General features: G+C 39.8%; 2 protein-coding genes across 2 annotated transcripts in view; one reads left to right on the top strand and one right to left on the bottom strand.

Moving 5' to 3' along the window:
* Window positions 1–2,369, bottom strand: part of ALDH7A1 (aldehyde dehydrogenase 7 family member A1) — a 54,790-nt gene extending 52,421 nt beyond the window's left edge. The window contains exon 1 of the mRNA XM_050328924.1: window positions 1,668–2,369. Coding sequence (XP_050184881.1) covers window positions 1,668–2,369 — 702 coding nt within the window. The remainder of the gene's footprint in view (window positions 1–1,667) is intronic.
* On the top strand, window positions 1,858–22,641 carry FEM1C (fem-1 homolog C). The gene is given in 5 exon segments (XM_050330193.1): window positions 1,858–1,955; window positions 2,495–3,224; window positions 16,190–16,456; window positions 16,459–17,119; window positions 17,121–22,641. Coding segments are annotated over 4 exon segments (1,842 nt in total). The 5' UTR covers window positions 1,858–1,955; window positions 2,495–2,680; the 3' UTR covers window positions 17,491–22,641.
* The last annotated feature ends 1,692 nt before the right edge of the window (window positions 22,642–24,333 follow it).

Genomic DNA, 24,333 nt, shown 5'->3' with positions numbered 1-24,333 from the left:
TCCCAGGTCTTAGCCTAATTCAGAGCTGGGAGGGAGTGAGGACAATCTGTGTTTGACATCCATAGAAGCATTACTGTGCCCACTGCCATGTAGTTTGCAGGTCCACTGGTGCTACCTGCCCTGAAAACTCCAGAGACTGAAGGGGGAAGGCCTCTCAGCTCTCTCCATGTTCCCTCTGGCACAGAACTGTTCCCTATTGCACCTTATTTACATGTGATACAATTTGCACACCCCATCATGACTCTATCAATTTCCTCCCACAATTTTAAAATTATTTTTCTGGCTTGACAGAGCCTACTTATTTTTGATGATAAGTATGCCTTTTCCTCTGTTCATTTTCTTCCCAATTGCTGTTGACTACAGCTTGTAAAGCTCTTTAAAGGATTCCTTCATTCCACTCACATCTCTTGAAAAAGTTCTCTTTTTTTCTTACCCCCACTTACTTCTAATTTAGCATTTACACACAGTTACATCTTTTAATCTCTCTCCATAAATTAATACCATCGGCTGCTTAAGAGTTTTGATTGCTTTTCTCTAAATTCCCAACTGTTGTCTTTTGATCGTTCTGCTCCTGAGGTTTGCAGACAGAACAATCAGCAGCCTATGCACCACCTTGCCAGCACAGGGTGCAAAGGGACGAAGGGCCACCTAGGCTGAAATATATTGCTTTTAAAAATTGCAAATTGAACTGTTCTCTCTCTTGCTCACGTCCCTCCCCCCCCCTCCTCCTTTTGGAGTAAGAAGAACACTAGATTCTTTTCCAAACTGATGTCCAAATTACTGCCCATTAATGTTCATGGTCCTTCTCTGAGTTTGTTCCTGTATGTGGTGTTCTTCCTTTCTGAGGCCTGCAGGTAACATGCTTTGTTGTGACAGAAATTTTTCTGCTCTTTTAAAACCTTTCTCCCTTTCTATTATCATAGGAATAAAGCCAACATCCAGTGCTAAGCAATGTCAATCAAGAAAAGCAAATTTTGCACCAAACAGCGACAATGTCCAGGGCTAGAGCATCCTCTGTGCTGCAAAAACTGGACATTTAACCCAAAATTTATTAATTAATGAAGCATATATATACACAATCATAGAACCACAAACTTGTTAGTGCTGGAAGGGACCTCTGGAGATCACCCAGTCCAACCCCCCTGCCAAGGCAGGGTCACCTGGAGCAGGTGACACAGGAATTGGTACAGGTGGGTTTTGAATGTCTCCAGAGAGAGGCTCCACGACTTCCCTGGGCAGCTTGTTCCAGTGCTCTGCCACTCTCAATGTAAAGTTCTCCCTCATGTTGAGGTGGAACTTCTTGTGTTTAAGTTTATGGCTGTTGCTCCTTGTCCTGTCACGGGGCAGCACTGAAAAGGGTCTGGCATCATCCTCCTGGCACCTGCCTTGGAGATACTTGTATGTATTGATGAAATCCCCTCTGCCTTCTCTTTTCCAGACTGAACCGGCCCAGCACCAGCAGTCTCTCCTCACATGGGAGATGCCTCAGACCCCTGACCATCTTTGAGGCCTCTGCTGGGCCCTCTCCAGTAGCTCCTTGTCTTTCCTGTCCTGAGGAGCCCAGAACCGGACAGAGTATCATATATACCGAGAGCACACACACACACACCACCCCACCCACACCAGGCGCACCCCGTCCGTCCAAGCCGGGCTCCCCCTGCCCTCACTCCCGCCTCCCCCCTCCCAGCGGAGCGGGAGCGCCCCGGCGCCCCCTGGCGGCCGCCCGCCCGAGCCCCCTCCCCGCCGCCCTCCAGCGGCGGCGTAGTCCCGCCCCAGGCAGCTCTGTGATTGGCTGGCGGGCGCGCGCCAGCGCCGATTGGCAGCGGCGGGGCGGGGCGGGCTCGGGGGCGGGGCCAGGCTGTCATGGAGGCGCAGAGCCGAGCGCGGGCGGCGGCGGCGGGCGCGGCTGTTTGAGGGCGGCGGGAACAGCAGCCGGCCCGGAGCGCCCCGGGAAGGTAACCTGCGGTCTGAACGCCCTTTCCGGCCGGCTCCGGAGAGGCGAGTGGGGCGGGCTGGGTGCCGTGAGGGGAAGGAGGGAGAGAGGGAGGGGGCCGGCGGGCTCTGGGCGCACAGGGGGCGGCCGTGAGGGGGGCGGCGGGCTCGGGCTCTCCGCGCCGCCCGCGGCTCTGCCCCGCTGGCGCCTTCCCCGGCCGGCTCTCTCCTGGGGGTGCGTGTCCTTGGGGCTCCCGGCGGAAGCGGGGGGCTCTGGGCTCGGGGTGCGCTCCGAATCGAGCCAGGGGGGCGGCTCGGAGCGCGGTGAAGGGAGATGAGGATCGTTCTGTGGCTGGTATGGATAACACGCTGGTAGGATCGGCCTCCTTCCCCCCAGTAGATTTCCTCAGGGGCCACCGCGCGGCCAGGAGTCCCATGGAATGCAGCTGGACGCTGGCGCGCCACAGCAGCGACTTGTTTGGGTATAGCTGCTGGAAAACACAATGCGGTTACTTGTTTGCCAAATAGGAGGTGAAAACATTGAGAGTTCTTCCTTCTGCAGATTTATGACAAGCACAGCCTGCGCTTCGTCAGGACCCTGTTTGGAGTCTCCATGTTGTCCCATCGAGATGAGACTGATCTGAGAAGAAGCTGGGGACGTTCTGTTTGGGCTGAGCGCTTCCATTAAGCTCTTGACTCTGAAAAAGGCAGGCGTGTATCCTTCAGGAAGCAGAGAGGTACAGACTAAATGGATCTAAAGACAGCAGTCTTCAACGCAGCTCGTGATGGCAAGCTGCGGCTCCTTTCCAAGCTACTGGCAAGCAAAACAAGGGAAGAGGTGGCCCAACTGATGTCAGAGAAAACCAATGGTGCCACACCACTTCTGATGGCAGCCCGCTACGGTCACCTCGACATGGTGGAGTACCTGTTGGACCATTGCTCTGCGTCCATAGAAGTTGGTGGTTCGGTGAATTTTGATGGCGAGACCATCGAGGGGGCTCCGCCGCTGTGGGCAGCGTCGGCCGCTGGCCACCTGAAGGTGGTTCAGTGTCTGTTGGATCACGGTGCATCTGTCAACAACACGACCCTGACAAATTCGACGCCGCTCAGAGCTGCCTGTTTTGATGGCCATCTGGAAATAGTGAAGTACCTTGTGGAGCACAAAGCAGACCTGGAAGTATCAAACCGTCACGGGCATACCTGCTTGATGATCTCATGTTACAAGGGCCACAAAGAAATTGCTCAGTATTTACTTGAAAAAGGAGCTGATGTTAACAGAAAAAGTGTTAAAGGTAAGTTAGTTTCTTCACTTTCGTTGTGGTGAATAGCAGTAGAGGTACTCATTTACTTCTTCATGAGGCTGGCATGCGAAAATATTCTCCTCTCATAAAATGGAAAAGTAAGAGATAAAGTGTATTTAGGTTTGTTTCTACTTTCTTTTTTAATGTACTCTTTTGCTAACATGGATTATAAAATTTAACTTTAAACTGATAAATTTTAGTCTTAAGCCCCTAATTATTAAAAAGACTTAGTCATATGAAATGTCATATTTACGCACGTGTTAAAAGCTAATAAACTTGCTGAGAACTCCTCTTTGTAGTAGGTTGGTGTAGCAACATACTCAAATATGTGAGTGTGTATTCTTGGTTTTCGTACTACTTCTTGGCAAAGCAGAAGGCTGTATTTAAAACTGACCTGTGCCAGTAAGGGTAGTACAAGGAAATATGCATAAAGGTGAATAATTATTTTCTGCACTGGAAAAATGAATAGCAACTTTGCTCTTTACCCTCTCCCTCCAAACTGTTGAGTAGTTTTTGACCTTTTCAGTGTTGGTAAACAAAAATACGCAATAGGTTTAAAGAAATGAAGCTGCAGGTGACTGTGATCTCAACAGAAGAACTACCAGTGGCGCATGGATCTCAGAATTGCCTGTGTTTTCACTAGTCCTGGTGTTACCACTCAAAATGAAGATTTCTGTGTTTTTTTGATGTGAGCATAAGTTGGATTTCTTGGCTTGAATACTGGGGTTTTTATTACATCTCAGACTTGCATTTGGGTGTGATATTTGCCTGAAAAGCACACCGGTTACTGCAAATTACAGTTAATGTTTTAGCTCACTGGCCCGGGATTATATTTCAGCAGGTTTTGGGGTTTTGTATATGTATGTATATATATTACTAATCAGTAATAACCTTTTTTGTAGCATAAGCCTGTTTAAGGCTAATTACATTTGTAATAGTATACTGTACCTTACAGTTATTTCTGTTAAAATGGTGTCTAGATAATTGTGTGACTAGATTATTATTATTGGTAAACACAACTATGAGAGTAATCTTTGGAAAAGCTGCTTGGTTAAATATGTGGGTTTTCAGCAAATCATGCAGATATGTGGGTTTAATGTAAAGAAAGCTAAACTACAGATTTGTCATAGAAGCGGGCAGAGGAAAATAAATCTTACTTTGTAAGGATTTGAGGTTGCTTATGAATCATCATGAACTTGTGGTAGGATAAAAATGTCATTTTTCTAAACAGTGTTCTTGGAATAGCAAGCTAAGTATAAAGTGTGTAAACAACTAAAAACTTGGGGTTTTAAATCTATCCCTTTATACAATAGTATGAACAGAACAGTGCTGTTAAATATTTGATGTAACAGAGAAAAAAGACGTAATTCTGCAGTTCTTTTCCTCCCTCATTTTGTGTTGGTGGAGTAGGCTTTACCTTACCCGTCTTTTTTGTTCACTTTATGAGTACATTAGCATTTTTTGTCTTTGTTTAACTAACTGAGTGGCAGCCACACATTCCTGAGGATTTTCTCAGTGCTGGCAACTATTATCTTAATTCCTTTCTCTTGCTACTTCCTTTAATTTCTGTGTGACTTGCACCTAGGCACACAAGCCGAGGTTCTTAAGGTATATAACTGATCTGTAATTAAAGTTGGATTGGATATGGTTTAGCTCATTAAAACTCATTTTATACTTTGAACTGCCACGTGTACAAATGGATGTCTGTCAGTAATAGTTATCTGCTGGTAAGTATGTGGAAATCCCCTCTGGTAGGACTGGGGTGTATTTTTTAGTATATTAAGGAAATCTGATCTCTGAAGTTAAGTAGTGGTGAAGTCAAGCAAGCAAGCAAGTACTGTGAATCCTGAAAGTGAAAGTCATCTGTGGAAAGGCAGAAGAACTGAGGAAAATTGGTAGGCTCTAGGATTGTGACAGTAGGGGCATTGCAGTGTCTTGAGACTCAGCAGGTAACCTTCTCAGTTTTGTATGCAGGAATGCCATTAACTTTAAAATGGATCCAACAGGATTCATTTTATATTGTCCTGTTCCACCTCACAGAGTGTTTGTATTACTTTCAGTTTCTACCCTTCCCTTCTATGTACTAAACAGCTGACAAGTGTGTCTGGGCTCTTAGCAGGAACATACAGAGTACTCAGGTGCTCTGCTCTTCAGTAGTAGAAGTTGTTGCTGCCCTTGGATGTGAGCTCTTTTTAGTAGGCCCCCTCTTGGGCCGTGTATAGAGAAGCCCGTTGTTCTCTGAAAGATGTAAAAAGCTTTTACTTCAGATTTTGTTGCATTTAAAATTGCAGTTCTCTTCAGAAGAGCAGAACTACGTAGCTTGAGTAGAGGTGCTGTTGTGGGAGATTACTGTGCAGCGTGAGGTGGGACGGGATAAAAATTACTCGAACCATTTCTTGTGACTTTCCATTGGATTTTCATATTGCAAAGTAGAATTTAATACACATTTTAAAACCCAGGAAAATGGAAATATAAAAAGGTTTTGAAGTGTTGGCAGTTCCAGGGAAAAATCCAAATACTTTTATATTAGAGAAAATAGGTAAGTTCACACACATCTAAATGTGTAAAAAAACAGACGAAACGTAAAATACTGATTCTAAAATCCAGGCAGAATCCCACAACTATATTTTGCACTATGGAAATTCGGAATGCAGAGATTATCAGGTGTTTGGGGTAGATGAGTGCTCTACTGTGAAAGGTGGCCAATGGTTCTGAATTGAAAGTACGAGCCTTTAGTTGTCTTTGTTTCTACTGTTTCGCAAATCTGAGGTTTCACAGTGTCCCCAAACTTGTGTAGCACATAGGCCACAGAAGTGTGAGCAAAGGGTTTTTTCAAAAATGTTTTAGTTTACATGAACAGTGTAAGCCATGGGGACAAACTGATACCACGGGGTAAGAAGGGTGGGTGGGATTTTTTATTTAATAATTGGGGAAAACTGCAAAGGTATCTCTAGATGTTAAGCAACCGAGCAATGCTTTACTTACTTAATTTACCACTATCTTCCTAATTCATAGCTTTCTCTAGTGTACTGGTTTAAGAAGCTGAAGATTAAAAATAAGAAAGCTTTATAAGTTTTGCTTGCGCATATTAATATCTCAGGTGGTGAGGTTTTACGCTGTTCCTGAAAGGAGGAATGATGTGGATAATGCTAGAGTAGCAGGAACCCGACTTTTCTCAGGAGGAGGCAGAGCCTTAGAAGTAAAGCTCAAGTGAAGCAGAGCTTTCTGCTCCCTCTGTGCCAGATGAGGAGGTCGTTGTGTGACGGCTGCATGGAGATTTATGTTCTGCTGCATTGCAAAGCCTGCCAGTGATTTGTTGTTAGGGTGGTGCTGCCTTACCATTACCTTCAGAACAGACCTCTTGATTTTCTAATACAGTGTTTCACTGATGTGTTTCTGTGCAGTGTCTTCATTTGGTGGCATATAGGAAGGGAAATGTTTACACCCTTAATACAAGTGGGTTTAGGGCCTTCAGATTACAGATTTGGGCTCTTTGGAGCTGCGTTTGTTGGATTTTATATTTAAAATACAATATTTCATATAAATACCCAAATAAAATTATTTTTCATGAAGACTGTTTCTAGTGGAATCTTATACTTCTGTTTTAACTCCAGACATGACACTTAAAATCTTGCATTTTGAAAATTTGCACTGCATATTTTGATAATTTGTGTTATGCTTTGTCCTCCTCCACCAGATTTGCAGAAAGAAAGGGAATGAATATCCATTATTGTAGAAATTAATGTGTTAAATTGTAGATTAAGTACACATGTGCTGATAGCCAGGATGAACTGAATGCAAAGACACAGTGACTCTTTTTCAAAATATCTACTTCAAAGGCAGGTATTTTTTATGAATAAGTCTTTCCATTCCTCAGATGCTTGGTGATCTCTTCAAGGTGATCTTTGTGGTTTTGTGAGTAGTCTTCACTAACTGTCCCTCTTCTGTGGTTATCAGATTTGTCAGCCAAAAGACTGATTTTTTTTCTCCTTCTGAGTATTAGAAAGTCTAATAAGAACTGCTGGACTAGTCACTCTATTAGATGTCTCTTGGGATCTGCACAGGAGCGTTTGATTGCATTTTAAAAATTGAAAATAATATTATAATTCCTAAATTCCACTGGCACAGTGTTTGATTACAATAGCTTTGTAAAATAAGATGGAAAACAAGGCTTGTTGCCTTTGCTTCCTCATTTTGGAAAGTACAGAAGTATACAGACCTCTGTCTCTATGGGTACTGTATCAAGGTTATATGCGTGGTAGTACTTTATCAAGGGCTAGTGCTATTTCAGTATTGTTGTTTATATGGCCTACTGGAAAGTGTAACAATCAAACCTGCTGGTAAGGGAAAAAATCCTTTACAAACTCAGCAGACCCAGAAATAGGGGGATTATAGAGAGGCGTGCTTTTTCCTTTGTGATCACTATGGTTTAGTATGTGTTAAAAATAATTCATTTTCTCTTGCAGTAAACATTAAGGAGTCTTGACAGGTTTGTTCTCTTCTGAGGTTACTTGTCTTGTCTGCTTGCCAAGATTCATAGATTTATTGGTGACAGGGCAAGGCGGGGGGGGGTTGGGGACGACACACAAAAAGGACCAAACCAAAGCCCCTTGGGTTTTATTTTTGCTTGTTTGTTTTGTTAGTTGTTGCTGTTTTTTTTTTTTTCCTCCCTGTGAATAAGCCCTTACTCTAAAAGTGTTCTGTGTTGGTTTTTTGGGGGGTGCTTTTTTTTTTTTTTTTTTTTTGGTGGGTGCACTGCATTTTATAGATATTTTGTTTGTGACACTGTGTGGAAACTGAACTTCAGTAGGAATGTCTGTAAATTAAAAAGATACATTTAAGTGAATAAATTCTTGAATTTCAACTAAAAGAAGTTTATGTTGAAATGAAATTATTAACATCACACTGTTATTAATTTAATAATTGGTAATCTTGTTCTCCTGAAGTACTTTGGTGATCAAGACAAGAATTATTCCATTACAGCATATGGAAACAAGATTAAAATAATTTGTTGAGATTAGCAGTTCTTTGCAATTTTTACCGAATTACTTACTTTTTAACTTGATTTTTTGCTTTAATTTCTTCTAAAAGGAAAGACATACTTTTAGGGTTTTTTTGCCCTGCATACTAAGTGTAGGAATGTATAACAATTTTCTCGTGTGCTGTCCATGTGTGTGTGCATCTAGCAATATTTACTATTTTTTAGTCAGTAGAACACTTGGAAGACTGAATTACTCTTAAGTTCTCTGATAGAAAAAAAAATGAATGTTACATTCACTTAGGTCAAACAATTTCACTTTATAAAAGTGGTTGATTCATCTGTAGGGATGCAAGAATATATCCATGTGGTTAATTTTACACACTGCACTGTCATGTAAATCAAAGGTTTTTTTCTCTTATGTGTAATGATCTTGGATATGAAATCAGATTGGTGTTAAATTTTGGTATAAGTTTTATCATATGGAAGTTTGATCAAGCATTTTGTTACTACTAGGAAGTGGATGCACTTAATTGGTTGCAAATCAAAGCAAATCACTTTCTGTGTCATGGCTTCATTTTCTTTCACTCCCATCACAAGCTACCAGTCTATTTTGGGAATTACTTTCTTCTGACATAGAAAGACCTGTCCTCATTGTGAAGTTGAATGCCCACCCCCCAGTCCAGTAAGTTTGGAAACATAGGATAGTTAGAGAATTAGTTCTGTGATAGGTGAAGTGTTCGTAACCACTTTTAGAGGACTGCTCTTAACACAAGAATAAAATATGAAGCTGTGGTGCCAACTGACCATATATTTTCCTGAATTTGTGTTTATGAGATTTGGAAGGACTAGAGGTGGGGTTATTCTGTTTCTTTTTGCTGTTTCTAATTAGATAACGTTATTGGGTAGTGTAAATGATAAAGTTTTATACACATAGAAACAGTTTATAAGCAATATTAACAACACAATACAGTGACACTGCTAGCAGAGAAGTATCAGGACTACAAAAATATCTCTGCTCCAGTTTTGTGTCTGGGCAAGGAGGAGCCCTTCATGTTGTCATGATATTAACTGTCTCTGATACGTGATTAAATTCCTGCAGGTCATTTTGCAATTAAAAATGGGTTGAAAAGACTACATGAAACCTACTTTGAAATAATCATTTTCACCTTTAAAAAATACTCTAAATTTGGCCAACACGATTATATGTGTCTTTTTGAAAACGGCTTATCAAAGAGAATGACTTTTTTTTAAATAAGCAAAATTACTTTTGCTTATTTTCAGCCTTTTTCCTTCTTAAAACAGTAGTAGATATAATATTGATTTTTAGATTGTTACTGAATAAATAATGTTACAAAACTTTCATTAACTACTAATTTGTGTTCAGCAACTTACTACTGTCAATATAGACAGTACAGTGTTTTGAAATGGATAATTCACAGAATAGTGATTGATTTGCCATACTTATTTGAACTGCTCAACTTGTGGCCAGTGTATGGAACTTAGTCTTCAAATTAGATATTAGGGCCACTGCCATATTTTCTTTCAAGTTCTTCCTCACATATAACTTGATACTTGCTAGGTGTAGATGGCTGGTAATATTGCTCTTTCTTAAGGTTGGGGTTTAGGTTGTTGGTTTTGTTTTTCTCTTTTGTTTGTTTGGTTTGGTTTGGTTTTTTAAGTTGGCAGCTCTCAACTATCGGTCCACACTCTTCTATGCAAACTTGTGTTTCTTAAAATATATTCTTCCCACTGCTGTACCTGTACCATCCAGTCAAACTTAGTTGAGGTGCAGCCTCTAAAAAATAGTGGTGATGGCCTTGTGTTATTAATTTGTACATAGTTTAATATGAACTGTGGTTATTTTAACTCTAAGGACTACTACAATATAAAAAAAATAAAAAATAACACTACTTCTGATAAGCTGTCAGTAACAGCTGTTTGAACTTAATTGTAATATGAATGAAAAAATAAATTACTTTAAGGACATCCAATTGGGCAGAGTAGTGAAATTCTTTGGAGTCTTAAGCATATTTCCACATGTTCTATATAGCTGCACTGTAAATCAACAGCATACAGATTGTTGGATTGAATTTACCCAGACAATGGCCAAGCTTATTTTGTGTGGATTTTTTTCAGTCATACAGTGATGGATCTGCAGTATGTAATATGAATAGCTGGCATTGATCCTGTTGTCCAAGCTGGCAAAATTTGTTATCAGTTATGAAGCAATATGGAGCCCCTGGTGGTCTAGTGGTAAGGGCGCGGTGCTGTCACCACCGAGACCCAGGTTCGATTCCTGGTCAGGGCCACTCCCGGGCAGATGGAGCTCGTTAGCCCTTAAAAGACAACCCACCTACGTCCTGAGGACCTCGCTGCCACCGTCCAAGCTCGCTTGGCCCCGGTAGATGAACCTTAGGATTAAAGGGTGGGCTCAGTTCCGCGCACACTGTGTCTCACCTAAAAAATCCAATGCGCAGGCTGGAAGGTGTAAAGACCTTCCCCGCATCTTCGCTCGCGAAGACTGGCCATTATTATTTTTTTATGAAGCAATATTGAGAAATTCAGTGCTACTAATACCTTTTGGCTTATTTGTCTTTAAAATACTTTTATGTTATGGCTTCTTAAATATCTCAAAAATACTGACTTTAAGGTAGAAAACAGGTGCCAACTCCAGTGTTTTAGAGCTCTGCTGTGAGGGATAGTGTATGGACTTGAATACACCCTGAAGTGCTTATGTTAACTGGTGGCTCAGCCAGGTGCCTGTGGTTTTACCTTCACCAAGAAGTACAGAATTGCAGCTGATCTGAGCAACCAACCAGTCTTTAGTTCTGGATTGACTGCTGTAGTTGCATTTTAACTAGACTAGGAAGAGCACTTAAAATGTATGTGTGTTGGTAAGTTTGTATATTTGTCTGCACTTGACACTTTCCTGTCTTAGGAATGCAAAGGCTTTGTCCTTAATATTGAGGTATTGACAGTTTTCTGATCTGTGATGTGTGATAAGGGCTGAGGAAATTATAGTTGATAAACTATGCATGCCAAGTTCACCAACTCTTAATCCACTTAAATTTGGTTAAATCTCTGTTTCTGCAATTGAAAATTTTGATAGGAATTGTACTGTGGCCAGACTTATAATTGACTTAATGCTCTCTATTAATAGTAAAAATTGTCTGAGGTAATTCAAGGATTAAAAATCACTTTCTGTTGCATGAACTAGATTCAGCTTTATGAATGTTGATCTAAGAGATAATTTCAGGTGCCACTTCATGTTGGGTTGTCTTCCTCTGCTTATTTGTTAGTAAATGATAGTGAAATCATTGGCCACTATTCAGAAGTCTTTCAGGAAAATAATATTTTGCAAGTTAAGATCACTTTCAGTTAGTAAAGCAATCTGATATTTTTCTTTAAATATTTCAATCCTGCATTTAAATTTTAAGGAAAAATATATTCATAGCTCAGCTATATTTACAAAAGCCTCCTAAACCTAAGTCATAGGTTTTTGAAAATAACTTTTATATATTTTTGTGTGAATTTGATTATTGTGTCAGTTAAATTTTGATTTCTACTGAGCCTGGATTGAGATTGAGTTTGTCCTGGATAACTGCATATTCTCTTATTGCTAGTTTTCTGGTTGCAGGAATTGAGAGTAATAAGGAAGCCTTAAAATGTGCTGAGTTCTTTTTCAGATGGTCAGCAAACCTGTTTGAGGAAGAAGTAGGCAACCAATATACATGTGAAGTTTTAAGAACTGAAAGATTAGGAGAGAAGGAGTGATGAGTGGATGATTTGGATACTAGTGAGGAAAACAAGACAAAATGCCTAGTACCCATTAGAAAATATTCATCTAAAGTCTTTTAGTTCCTACGTACTTCTTCTGCATACCAAAGCTTGCAGAGCATTGTGTGAACATTTTCTTGTCTTGGCAGCTTTGCCAACAGAAGATAAAAGCAAGCTACTGTGTGACAATCTGCTAATTCAAACCACAGAATATAGGTCTACACTGTGGATCTAAGGTCTCTCAATCTGCTGGTGAGAAGTGGGTGTGGAATTTAGAGGATAGTCATTATGGTTTGAGCAGGCATTTCTGAATTTTGCTTTTGTGGTTTCTTTTCCTTCAGCTTCATGTACTCTTACTGTGTCTTGTTAGAAAGGAGGTAAGTGTGCTATGAAATCATATTTGTAAAAGCTAGAAGATGTCAGAATTATTTGTATAGATCTGCATCAAGTTCTTATAATTAAAAATGGAACACATTTTCTATTTTTGAAGTGTACTTAATAAGTATGAAACCTTTTTTCTTATATACATATATATGTACTAATTTGAAATGTTTTGCTTTTCAATTTACCGTATTCAGGCTACTGTAAACTATACATTCTTGACAGAAAGAATGTATTAATGTAAAGGCTGTACCTTCATTTTAGTTTTAATTTATATCTATACAGTGTTAGACTTTTAAGGCAGATGCCAAGTATGCTTTTGACTAGAGTTTCATTAACTGGTGCTCTAGAATGAAAAGTGAACCATGCATTCTAGAGATCAGAGTCAGGAAAAAAATGAAAGTGTATGAATATAAATAGAAGGTGTTCAGATTAGTAGACTGTACAAATACACTTATCCCTCACACGAGCTGAAGATTTCTGTTGCTTTCTTTCCTAACCCACATTAGTTCTGTTAGAGACTAGAAATACAGTGGCAAAGCACACTGTAAATCTCTCTCTTGTTGGCATTAAAAAAAAGCCTGCGAAAAATGCAAATAAGGAAGTTTCCTGAAACTTGTCTGTCTCAGCTTTTAAAAGCCAAATCTGATTAGTAGGAATGGGCAGTGAACCCTTAGAAAATTAGGTTCTCATTTGTGAATGTGGAAACTTGCTGACAGCGTACCAGAAGGTGATGATTGGATGGGCAGTTAACTGGAATTTGCAGGCCTAATGATGTAGGAAATCTTAATGGTGTTGGAGGGCAGATTTTAACATGAATCTTCTGTTAATTGGTTTTGCGTGAAGCTGAAAAGTTTCTATGCCTGTGTCTGTAGTATGTATAACATAAAGAACAAGGTAGATGTAAACCGTGTGGTTTTAATGCAGTCAACTACATAATAGACTTTGTTGTGTTGAGAGGGGACCAGGAGAGTTTATCTCCATCTTTTTATTGAAATACCATTGAAATGCTGGTATCTGAAGTTAAGCAAACTTCTAATATAGTTGAAGGCTAACAGTTAGATATTCAAGTGTGGTGTCCAATACTTGCTCTCTAATTTTCTGTAAATAGAGTTTTCAAGTAGGTAGCACTAGTGCTAACTAGAAATTTCTTCACATGGTGTTGGAACTGGAATGCCATTAAATAAAATTCTGTACAATGTCATGCTAATGAAAAAGAATCTTCATATGAATGATAAGGTACTTGTAAGATAGGTGGCTGCATGTTGTGTGTTGAGGGCGTGTTATTCTTAGCTCTGGGAATCCTAACTACAAGAGCAGAGTTATTAAGATGGGAGTTCAGGATAAAGGCCTAAGAAAGCATTAAGAATAGTTTGTCTGGGTATATAGATGACCTTGAAAAAATATCCTGCTCCCTTTGAATATACTGACAGTCTCAAAGGTCCCAGCTGAGATGGAAGGTCTGGTGTGGTGGATTGCATTGTCTATATAGAATCATTGCTTCAAAATATGCGTATAAAAAGGGTTGGCAGGTGGAGAGAGGAAGAGGTGTAGGGTAGATGAAAACAAAGCCAATATTGGGTTATCCCAGCTTTAATTTTCATGTGCATCTCAGTATTTTATAGTTGTTGCTGGAAATAGAGAGGGAGGGATGAGGGAGAAGTAAAGGAACGTGAAAATAGCCAGCTTAAGTTTCTGTTTTATACTTGAAAGCAGTTACAAAATGCCTTACAGAATAGGTTATTCTAGTTAGAAGGGACCTACAGTGATCATCTAGTCCAACTGCCTGACCAGTTTTTGGCTGACTAAAAATTTTACCAAATTACTAAGGACATTAACCAAAAGCAGTGACACTGACAGGTTTGGAGCATTAACCAACTCTGGAGGAAGCCTGTTCCACTGTTTGATCACCTCTCAGCAAAGAAGGTTCCTCATATCAAGCCTCAAGGTCCCCTGGCACAACTTTGAGCTCTGGGCACATTGAGGGACCTTCATATCCTTCTTAAATTGTGGGGCCCAGAACTGCTCACACTGCTCAAGGTGGGGCTGTGCCAATGCTGAAAACAGCAGGATAATCACCTCCTTGGACCGCTGTGTGTGCTGTGTTTGATGCACGGCAGGATGGGGTTTCTCCACGCACACGGTGACTCATAGTGATCCCCCAGGACCCTTTCTGCAGGGTTGGTCTGCAGCCACTCCCCTCCCAATTTATATTTGTGCCTGGTGTTACTAAATCCCAGGTACAGAGTCCAGCATTTGCACTTGTTCAGTTAGTGCCATTGATGATTGCTCAGTGCACCAAACCATCCAGATTCTGGATCCCCTTTTCCCATGGAAGAGTCAACAGCACTTCCTAGTTTGGAATCATCAGCAGGCTCACTAACAGTGCATCTGACTCCTGTGTCCAGGTCAGTGGCAAATATATTGAACAGCACAGTCCTAGGACTGATCCCTGAGGAGCACCTCCGGTGACCTGTGGCCAGCCAGCTGTAACCCCATCAACTACAATCCTTGGAGCTCTGCCCTTCAGACAGTTCTTCACCCAGTGCACCATGAACCTACTCATTCCACAACTGGACAACTTGTGCAGGCAGATGCTGTGAGGAACATTATCAAAAACCTTACTAAAATGCAAAAAACTTACATCCACTACCTTCCCTCCATTTGCTGGGTGGATGACTTTATCCGAGAAGCATATCAGTGTAGTTAAAAAAGGACTTTTCCTTTGTGGATCTGTGTTGATGGTGCCTGATAATTGCATAGTCCTTTAGATGCTTTTCTAAAGTAGCATTCAATATGACCTACTCCGTGATTTGTCCTAGTACTGAGGTTAAACTAATACATCTCTAGGTTCCTGGGTCATCCCTCTTGCCCTTCCTATAAAATTAAGTAACGTCTGGCTTCCAGTCAGTGGAGACCTCCCCAGACTCCCAAGACCTTTGGTAGCTGATGAGGGGTGGGTCCTGCCATATCATCCCCCAACTTCTTCAGTACTCTGGGGTGAATCCCATGAGGTCCCATGGGCTTGTGAACATTGAGCTGACACAGTCCCTAAGAAGTGTCCAGACTAATGCAAAGTCACTGTTCCCACAGTCATCTTCTGAAGCCAGGGACTGGGCAGAGGACAGTCAGTGTGTGTTATTAAAGACTGAGGCAAAATAAAGCAAAGAATGTCTCCACTTTACTTCACCCTTAATAATCAGATGACCATCTTCAGCATGTATCAGTCTAATGTTTTGTTTAGACCTCCTCTTGCTACTAATGTACTTTTAAAACTCTTCTTCTTGTCTTACACAATATGGGCCAGTTTCAATACTTACTGAGCTTTGGCCTTTTGTGTCTTGTCCCTGCTTATATCAACTACAGCTCTGTCAAATTCCTGCGAAGCCTGACCATACTTCCTGAGACAATACAATTTCTTTTTCCTCTTGAGCAGCATGAGGAGTTCCCTGTTCAACCCTACTGGTCTCCCTTTTGCTTGACTTATCAGTGGAATTCCTGCTCCTTTGCTTTTATGTAGTGGAGACTTGCATTTTAATTCTGGTTCGGTTTTGCATTTTTTTAAAAACTTGCTAAATTCTTTCAGGCCATAATATCAAGCGTTTTGATTTTTATAACTGCCTGGTAGCCTTGATATTTAATCAGATCTTGAATATTTTGACTTGTCATCTAAGCTTTCATAATACACAGATGTGGAAAAGACTGTTTTAAAAGTAGTCATATTTGATTTTTTTAAACTTTTTTTTAACTAGTAGAATTATGGGGTTTGGACTATAACTTGATTATGATTTGTGTAATCATGTTTCTTCTCTTGCAGGAAATACAGCGTTACATGACTGTGCTGAATCTGGAAGTTTGGAGATCATGAAGATGCTTCTCAAGTATTGTGCTAAAATGGAAAAGGATGGTTATGGAATGACTCCCCTTCTGTCAGCCAGTGTTACAGGCCACACAAATATCGTGGACTTTCTGACCCAGCATGTACAGACTAGTAAGGCTGAGCGCATAAATGCGCTGGAACTTCTAGGAGCAACATTCGTGGACAAAAAGAGAGATCTGCTTGGTGCTTTGAAATACTGGAAGCAACTATGGAAATAAGATACAGTGATAGGATTAGCATCCTGAGCAAACCTGTGCCACAAACACTAATTATGGCATATGATTATGCTAAAGAGGTAAACAACTCAGAAGAGCTAGAAAATCTTATTGCAGACCCTGATGAAATGAGAATGCAAGCACTATTAATTAGAGAACATATTCCTGGTCCTTCTCACCCAGACACATCCTACTATATTAGATATAGAGGTGCCGTCTATGCAGACTCTGGAAACTTCAAGCGATGCATCAACTTATGGAAATATGCTTTGGGCATGCAGCAGAGCAACCTTGATCCGCTGAGCCCTATGACAGCCAGCAGTTTGCTGTCATTTGCTGAACTCTTTTCCTTCGTGCTTCAGGACAGGGCAAAAGGCCTGCTAGGCACTACTGTCACATTTGATGATCTAATGGGTATACTGTGCAAAAGTGTTCTTGAAATAGAGCAGACCATGAAACAAATCCAGTGTCTTCCCGATCCAACACAGCTGAACAAAGCACTTTCTATAATTTTGCATTTAATTTGTTTGTTGGAGAAAGTACCTTGCAGCTCAGAACAGGAGCATTTTAAGAAACAGACTATCTACAAGTTTCTTAAACTTCAGCCTAGAGGGAAGAATAACTTCAGTCCACTTCACCTTGCTGTTGACAAGATGTGTGGGTCGCTATCCAGTTTGTAAATTCTCTTCTCTACAAGTTACTGCTATCCTGGTGGAATGTGGTGCTGATACAAATGTCAGAGACTCTGATAACAACAGTCCATTACACATCGCTGCACTGAACAACCATCCAGGCATCATGAATCTTCTCATCAAGTCTGGTTCACATTTTGATGCCACAAACTCACATAAACAAACTGCTAGTGATTTGCTGGATGAGAAGGAAATAGCAAAAAATTTAATCCAGCCCATAAATCATACTACTTTGCAGTGTCTCGCTGCTCGTGTAATAGTGAATCATAACATATCTTATGCAGGGCACATCCCTGAAAAACTAGAGAACTTTGTTTTGCTTCATAGATGATAGTGTGGTGTCTCAGAGCACTGTTTTTGAAGCACGACTTGGTGATAATATTTTCCTTGAGCACTGTTGTGATACACCAGCGTTCCCTTAGCTTGCTCCATTTTGCTCTCATTGGCTAAAGTGTTGTTAGCATCAGATCTGCAGAGTTGGTTACGCAGTATTTAATATGAATATGCCATATAATATATTTTGTGGATTATTTAGAAATGTAATGCCATATTTAGACTTTCAAATTGTCTGCCAAAGGCTTGTCTTTTCTGGTCTTATTTGCCTGTTGGGTGTTTGGGACTGAGTCGAGTATTTTCCACTGATGTCTTTCTACTATAACTGTCATGTGGATTTTATACGGTTGGAAGGTCATCTTTTTTTGGTTTTGCTTGAGCATTTCTACTCTTACTCTCTTCTTTTTCTATGGACTCATTGCTAAACTGTACAAGTTGAATGGACTTGTTAACATTTGCAACTACCATAAGTGCTTTTATCTTCTCTATGCACTGGCTTTAACATGACTGTTGTGTGTGAGCATATTTCTATGCAGCACTTGGCCAATTTCAACTTAAATGCCAATTTTGTTTTGCAGTTCGTTTGGAACTCTTTTGAGAATGCTGTCTTCATAGCATGGTGAATTTTGGAGTTATTTATCAGCTCTCTAAACTTGGGTTTGACTTCTTTGACTGCTGTAACTGAGGTTGCTTTCATCTTGTTCCTCTGGAAATTTATCCTAAATTTGGGAAAAGAAAATCTTGCTTTTTCTGACTGTAGTCCACTTGAACTTTAAATCTGAAAATTGTTCTATTGCATCGTGCAGCTGGGGGAAGAGTCCTCATTATGTACAACTGACACCTTCCCCTGTGCACTAATGTCTTGCTTATGCTGGTTATGTGACTAGATGTGAAGTTTGCTCAGAGTTTAACCTTAAACCTTAATGATACACTTTAATGAGAAATAGTTCAAATATATGCTGTACTTTAAAATCTGCAAATCTACAGAAGAAACTAAAGCATGTTTGTGGCATGATGCTTATCAGTCCAGATCTAGACATCATCTAGTATAGTAAGTGGCTGCCTGCCAGGGTATTGGAAGTTCTATAGCAGTGTCCTTTTTTCTTCTTTTTAAGTATCTTTATAAATACTTGCATGGATTTTTCATCTCTACTGTGTCAGCTCTACTTAACAAAAGCGGAAGTTCTGTTGTGTATATAGCTCCTAATTAAAGTACCTATTTTTATAATATTTGCACAATAGCTTAGCTTCTACAACAGAAAGGGCTCTTTTGACTTGATAAGTCTATAAATGAAGATCATAAACGTGAGTGCGATTCAGGTAATTAATATAATTCAGCACTTTACTGTTGATTATTAGTAGGATTTATTATGGCACATTAGCCCTGCAAATGTCTTAAAGTGAAATTAATTTCTGCTGGATAGGATACAGTTTACTTGCAACTTTAGTGGTCTAGCATATTGGATATTTTTGACTTAATGTTTCATCTCAGTGGTGGGCAGTAAGCGTATCTATGGGGTTCTTACTCCAGAAATTCAACAAGCTGTTTTAGAGAAAGATATCTAGAATCCAAATTACTTAGATTAGGAGGGTCTTTTTAATACTTAATGTTTATTTTTTAAGTTGATGTTGGAATATTTTTGTCATTTAAGTTGAGGAAAAATGTGTGTTGGGAGCATATAAGAATAGTACTTCCACGCTTTTGGTCTGTTTTGGCATTTCTGTCAGTGTACAGCATGGTGCCTACTAGCTTAGCCATTCTTAGGAAAATTATGGGGATATTTTTAAGCAAAGATGTGTTCAAAGCAGTGCTGTTTGTGTATTGCCACTATAAGACTTGCTATTTTCAAGCAGTTTTCATCTGTTTGTCCCTTGCTGTGTCTACATTGTATAAAATTACAAGAATCATAAGTTGGAAGAAACCTTTAAGATCATTGGGTCCAACCCTTAACCCAGCACTGCCAAGTTCAGCACTAAACCATGTCCTTAAGTGCCACATCTACACATCTTTTAAATACCTCCAGTGATGGTGATTCAACTGCTTTGCTGGACAGCCTGTTCTGATGTTTAACCACCCTTTCCATGAAGAATTTTTTCCTAATATCAAATCTGTACCTTCCCTGGTTCAGCTTGAGGCTGTTTCCCCTTGTCCTATCACTTGTTACTCATGAGAAGAGACTTACTTCTACCTTGCCACAGCTTCCTTACAGATAGCTGTAGAGAGCAGTAAGGGCTCCTCTGAGCCTCCTTTTCTCCAGGCTAAACATCCCCAGCTCCCTCAGCCACTCAGACTTGTGCTCTAAAACCTTGCCCATCTCCGTTGCCCTCCTCTGGACATGCTGCAGCACCTCAATGTCCTTGTAGTGAGGGGCCTCACAACAAGTTGTGGCCTCCTCAGTGCTGAGTACAGGGGAGTGGTCCTGCTGTCCACACCATTGCTGATATAAGCCAGCATGCAGGTTTCATTTGCATCACACAGGAGTAAAATTCTAATCAGTTGACTCAATTACTCTCATTTGTAACGCTTAAGACACATACCACTCAGCTTGTCATTTGTGAGAACATGTAGCTTGATTTTTGAATTGATGTATTTCAATGCTTTTCTGCTAGTCTGTAAGTAGAGATAAACAAAACATACCCTGCTAGAAACACATTATATATCAAGTCATAAAAATAATTCTTTCTGTATAGGTCACAGAGAAAGGTATTTTTAGAGGATTTTTTTGTCTTTATAACTGACAAATACCCTCTTTAGTATTAGCTGGACATTATTACTTGGTTGTTCAGCATGGAGAAGAGAAGGCTCCAAGGAAACCTTATAGCACCTTCCAGTACCTTAAGGGAGCTACAAAAGAGCTGGAGAGGGACATTTTACAAAGTCATATAGTGATAGGACAAGGGGGAATAGCTTTAAACTGAAAGAGGAGAGATTTAAATTGGATGTTAGGAAGAAATTCTTTACTGTGGGGGTGGTGAGAAATTGGAACAACTTGTACAGAGAGGTTGTGGCTGCCCCATCCCTGGAAGTGCTCAAGACCAGGCTGGATGGGGCTCTGAACAATCTGGTCTAGTTATTCCTTTGATGTCCCTGCCCATGGCAGAGGAGTTGGAACTACGTGGTCTTTAAGGTGCCTTCCAACCCAAACCATTCTCTGATTTATGTTCATTAGTCCAGTAATATAATCTAAAAATTGTTAATTTTGAGCAAAATTTTAAAATGGAAAACATTCCCAAAATTAAAGCATATCACTATTACATTTATGTAAATCTAGTGAATATTGCTACAAGGAAGGCTTACTGTGTTAGTTACTCTTTAGAAACAAACCAATTTATTAGGACATGCTGATATATTGCATGTAGTTCTGTCTAAATATCTACTGAAGTGCATCAGTCCAAAAGACTTATCACCACTATGCAGAATTTAACTTTTCAAGGTGGTGAGCCTCTCTGCTGAACACTTATGTTGCCAGATAACTTGGTCTTAGGTGTCCCAGCAGGTGAGTTCATGCATTTATGGCAACTTTGCATTTAGCCCTGTGTGTTTACACTACCCTGTTTTATTTCTCTTAATTTTAAAAGAGTTTGGTACAGAGCCTGTGCTGAGTAATATGTTAGGGATTAGTTTAGGATTTACTTGCTGGGAAGGAGGGCTGGGAGAGCAGGCCCTGTCTGAGATGCATGTGCCACTAAGGCCTGCACTAATGGTTAGTAGCAGTTTTGCCGCCTCAGCCCTGATACAAAGAGTTTGTCTCCAGTATAGATACCGATTTCCTGGACCAGATATTTTATTTTTATTATTATTATTATTATTATTATTGTTACTATTCAGAGGTGGGAATAAGTTTATTTTAGTGAAACATATTGATGCTAAATGCAGTGGTATTGAAGCTGTGGTAAGGACAAGGAAGTAAAGAGCATTTAGAACACAAGGAATGGTTTTATTTTTGTCATATTTTTAACTTATTCTTTTACTGTTCTTCTCTTTTCTTCCTATTTGGCCTTTTTTTTCTGATGAGATGCACTGCCTCTGAGCTACTGACACAGAAAAATGTTGACAACACTGCGGAAATAATTGTACACCCTGCAGGGGTGAAACAGGTTTTACATTGATTAAACAACTTACAGGTTAAACTTCCTCGAGACAAAGACACTGATACCTCCTTGCTTGTTGAGACCTCTGAAGTTACATTTTTGTAAAGGGGATAAATGCTCAAAGCAGCTTCTAATCATTCTGGGTTTCAACTGAAGCACTTCAACAAGGAAGATGAAAAATATTCTCATAAAAAATTCTAAAATTTTATTCCTATTTTTATATCACTTAGGCTGGAAACAAGATTCCAGCTCTCTGCGGTGTCTCTGTCCTGTTTGTTCAGTGCAGTGTAAAGATGCTTTCTGAAATGCAAGGCAACAGTGTGTTGGTTTTCCATATATACTTTACAACAGAAAGGAAGTAGTTTTGTGTATTTACTAAGTCCACAAAGAGCTGTCTTTTAATGACTGTTTTGTAACTGGTTAAAATTAACCTCTTTCCATTTTTGCAAAACACTACTTTAAAAAAAGGAATACAATGCTTAGGAATTAAGAAATAAAATCCTTAAAGGAGAATTATTAAGAAGATAAAAACCTTTTGAGAAAAAAATGTGCCTCGGTTTTGTATCAGCTGCAAGGTAACAGTGGCAGGATATGACTACTCTTGAAATAGCTTCCTCATGCTTTGAAGTATAGAGTGGAACGACTGTTATACTCTAAAAAGCTGAGAAGCATGAAAAAGTAGACTAAACACTAATTTTACCTTCTGTGACTACAATGAACGCTTCAAAGTGATTGTGGGGAAGTTGATGTGAGACATTCTAGACTGCTCTTATTTCTTGGCTTTGAGTGTAAAAGTAAGTGTTGAGCCCTCAGTGAGGGCAGAACAAAAAGCTGTTGTTGGTTTGGTTTTAACTAACGTTGTCCTTGTGTTCCATTCTATCGCAAAAACTTCCTATGCAGAGCTAGCTCCGTGTATGGAAATATTGCAGTTTCTTTTTTACGTGAAGTAATTTAGCTTTAAGAGTAATGTAAAAAAGGAATAACAAGCGTATTTCTCTGCTCTTACTCTCCTTAGGCTCCAAATGCAGATTACATTAAAAATATGTTTTGGAGAACACCTGTCTGAGTCTATATATCTGTTTCCTCTAGGGTACTGCAATACTGGTTGGTAAACTGCTTTTTCTGTTGAGTATGAGTAGCTAAATGTGACTGCTGCAGCTTTAGACTTTGTACCTTAAACAAAATGTCATGTTTCATGCTCTTTCTTTCTGTGAAATGGTGGTCCAGTCAAGCCTTTGAATTTTGGTAGTGGGTAATAATAAAGAAAAGGCTTAAACTGGATGATACAGTAGAGATTATTTTCCTGGTTTCTAGAAAAAAGCAGTTAGTCATAGTGTTAACTCTGTGGAAAAAGTACTTTTTTAGCATAAAGTAGAAGAAGAAGTAATCAACAGGCACTTTATCAAGAAGGTTGGCTGAATTAATTTTCTTCTTAAAGATTTTGAAGTATCTTCCCTATTGCATGAACAATTCGAAAAATACAGGAATAAAATATTTCAGGGGTGAAAGAAGTATAGCATCCTTATTAAAAGTAGCTAGGGAATTGAAGACTTTGAAGAACATTATCATTGTAAGTTCAAAATGTCTTTATGGTTAAGCATGGTAGTCACAGTCTATCTTATAAGGCAATGTACATTTCAGAGAGCTGAAATTTTAGATTAGGCCTAATCAGTAACAACAGCATCAGAAACGATGAGGTTCTGGAAGAGGAAATCTGATCTGAGCTTTCACAGTAAGATAATTGTCACACAGATGGCTTTAGTGAATTGAATGTATTCTCTTAATTAGGAAAGGGAAGAACTGGAAAGGATCATTTACATCGTTATTCATCCCTCTGCAGTTGCAGATGCTGAAAGATGTCTGCTGTTACCTAAGCTGTGCAACCATGCAAAAATGCTTCTTGGCAGTAGCAAATACTGGCTGTCAGTTGAAGACCTGTACTCACCATACCAAGTCATGCAGGACTAGGGCAAAAGAGACAAAGTGTGTGGTATATTACTATGGCAAAGGCAATCCATTTGTTTGTTTCCCACATAATATCCAGAAGGCCAAAAGCTGTCCACAGTAAAGAACAGAAAGCCCTTCCCCTTCACACTAAACGAAAGTCTTACCTTGCGGTTGATCTCCATCATTCAGGAAAATTGAGGAGAGGCTATACTCAGAAGTTAGGAACAGCAATATTGAATTATGCATACAGGAGTGCTTCTATCACTCTCCTCAAGATTTATTGAGTCAATGCCAAAATTTCTCTTTGGAAGGCATTTGGGACTCCAGTCCACCAATCATTAGGAACCTAATTCCTATTTGATATATATGCTTTTACAGATTTATCTTCTCATAGTTTCACCAATTGTCTCTTCTTCAACCAGTTCCTTTTCTTAGTCTTCATGTAGTTAGGTTAAACCAACCAGCCAAAAAACCCCCCAAGATGTAAGGATGAGCAAAAAGCAGAATAATCCAGAGGTGAGTAAGCTGACAGAATGGTTCAGTTCTCCATTTTTCCCTCTCTTGGTTGTGTGCTACCAAAAATACTAGGATTCACTGATTCACTAAACAATTTTTGCTGATGAACTGGCAATTTAAATTGCCTGTTCTTTCCTTGTAACAATGGGATGCATTTTTTTGCAGTAAATAGTCAATGGTTTTCTCTTCAGATACAGTAGTTTGTGTCCTATTCTGATTTTTTAGGTCCTGAGATGTCATTTTGTTCTATTCACACACAGCATTATCCAAACTAGAAGGTGAGGCA

This window comes from Myiozetetes cayanensis, unplaced genomic scaffold, assembly GCF_022539395.1.
Source record: "Myiozetetes cayanensis isolate MyiCay16 unplaced genomic scaffold, myiCay2020 scf4, whole genome shotgun sequence".
Lineage (NCBI taxonomy): Eukaryota > Metazoa > Chordata > Aves > Passeriformes > Tyrannidae > Myiozetetes > Myiozetetes cayanensis.
This window is presented reverse-complemented; position numbering and strand designations above follow the sequence as displayed.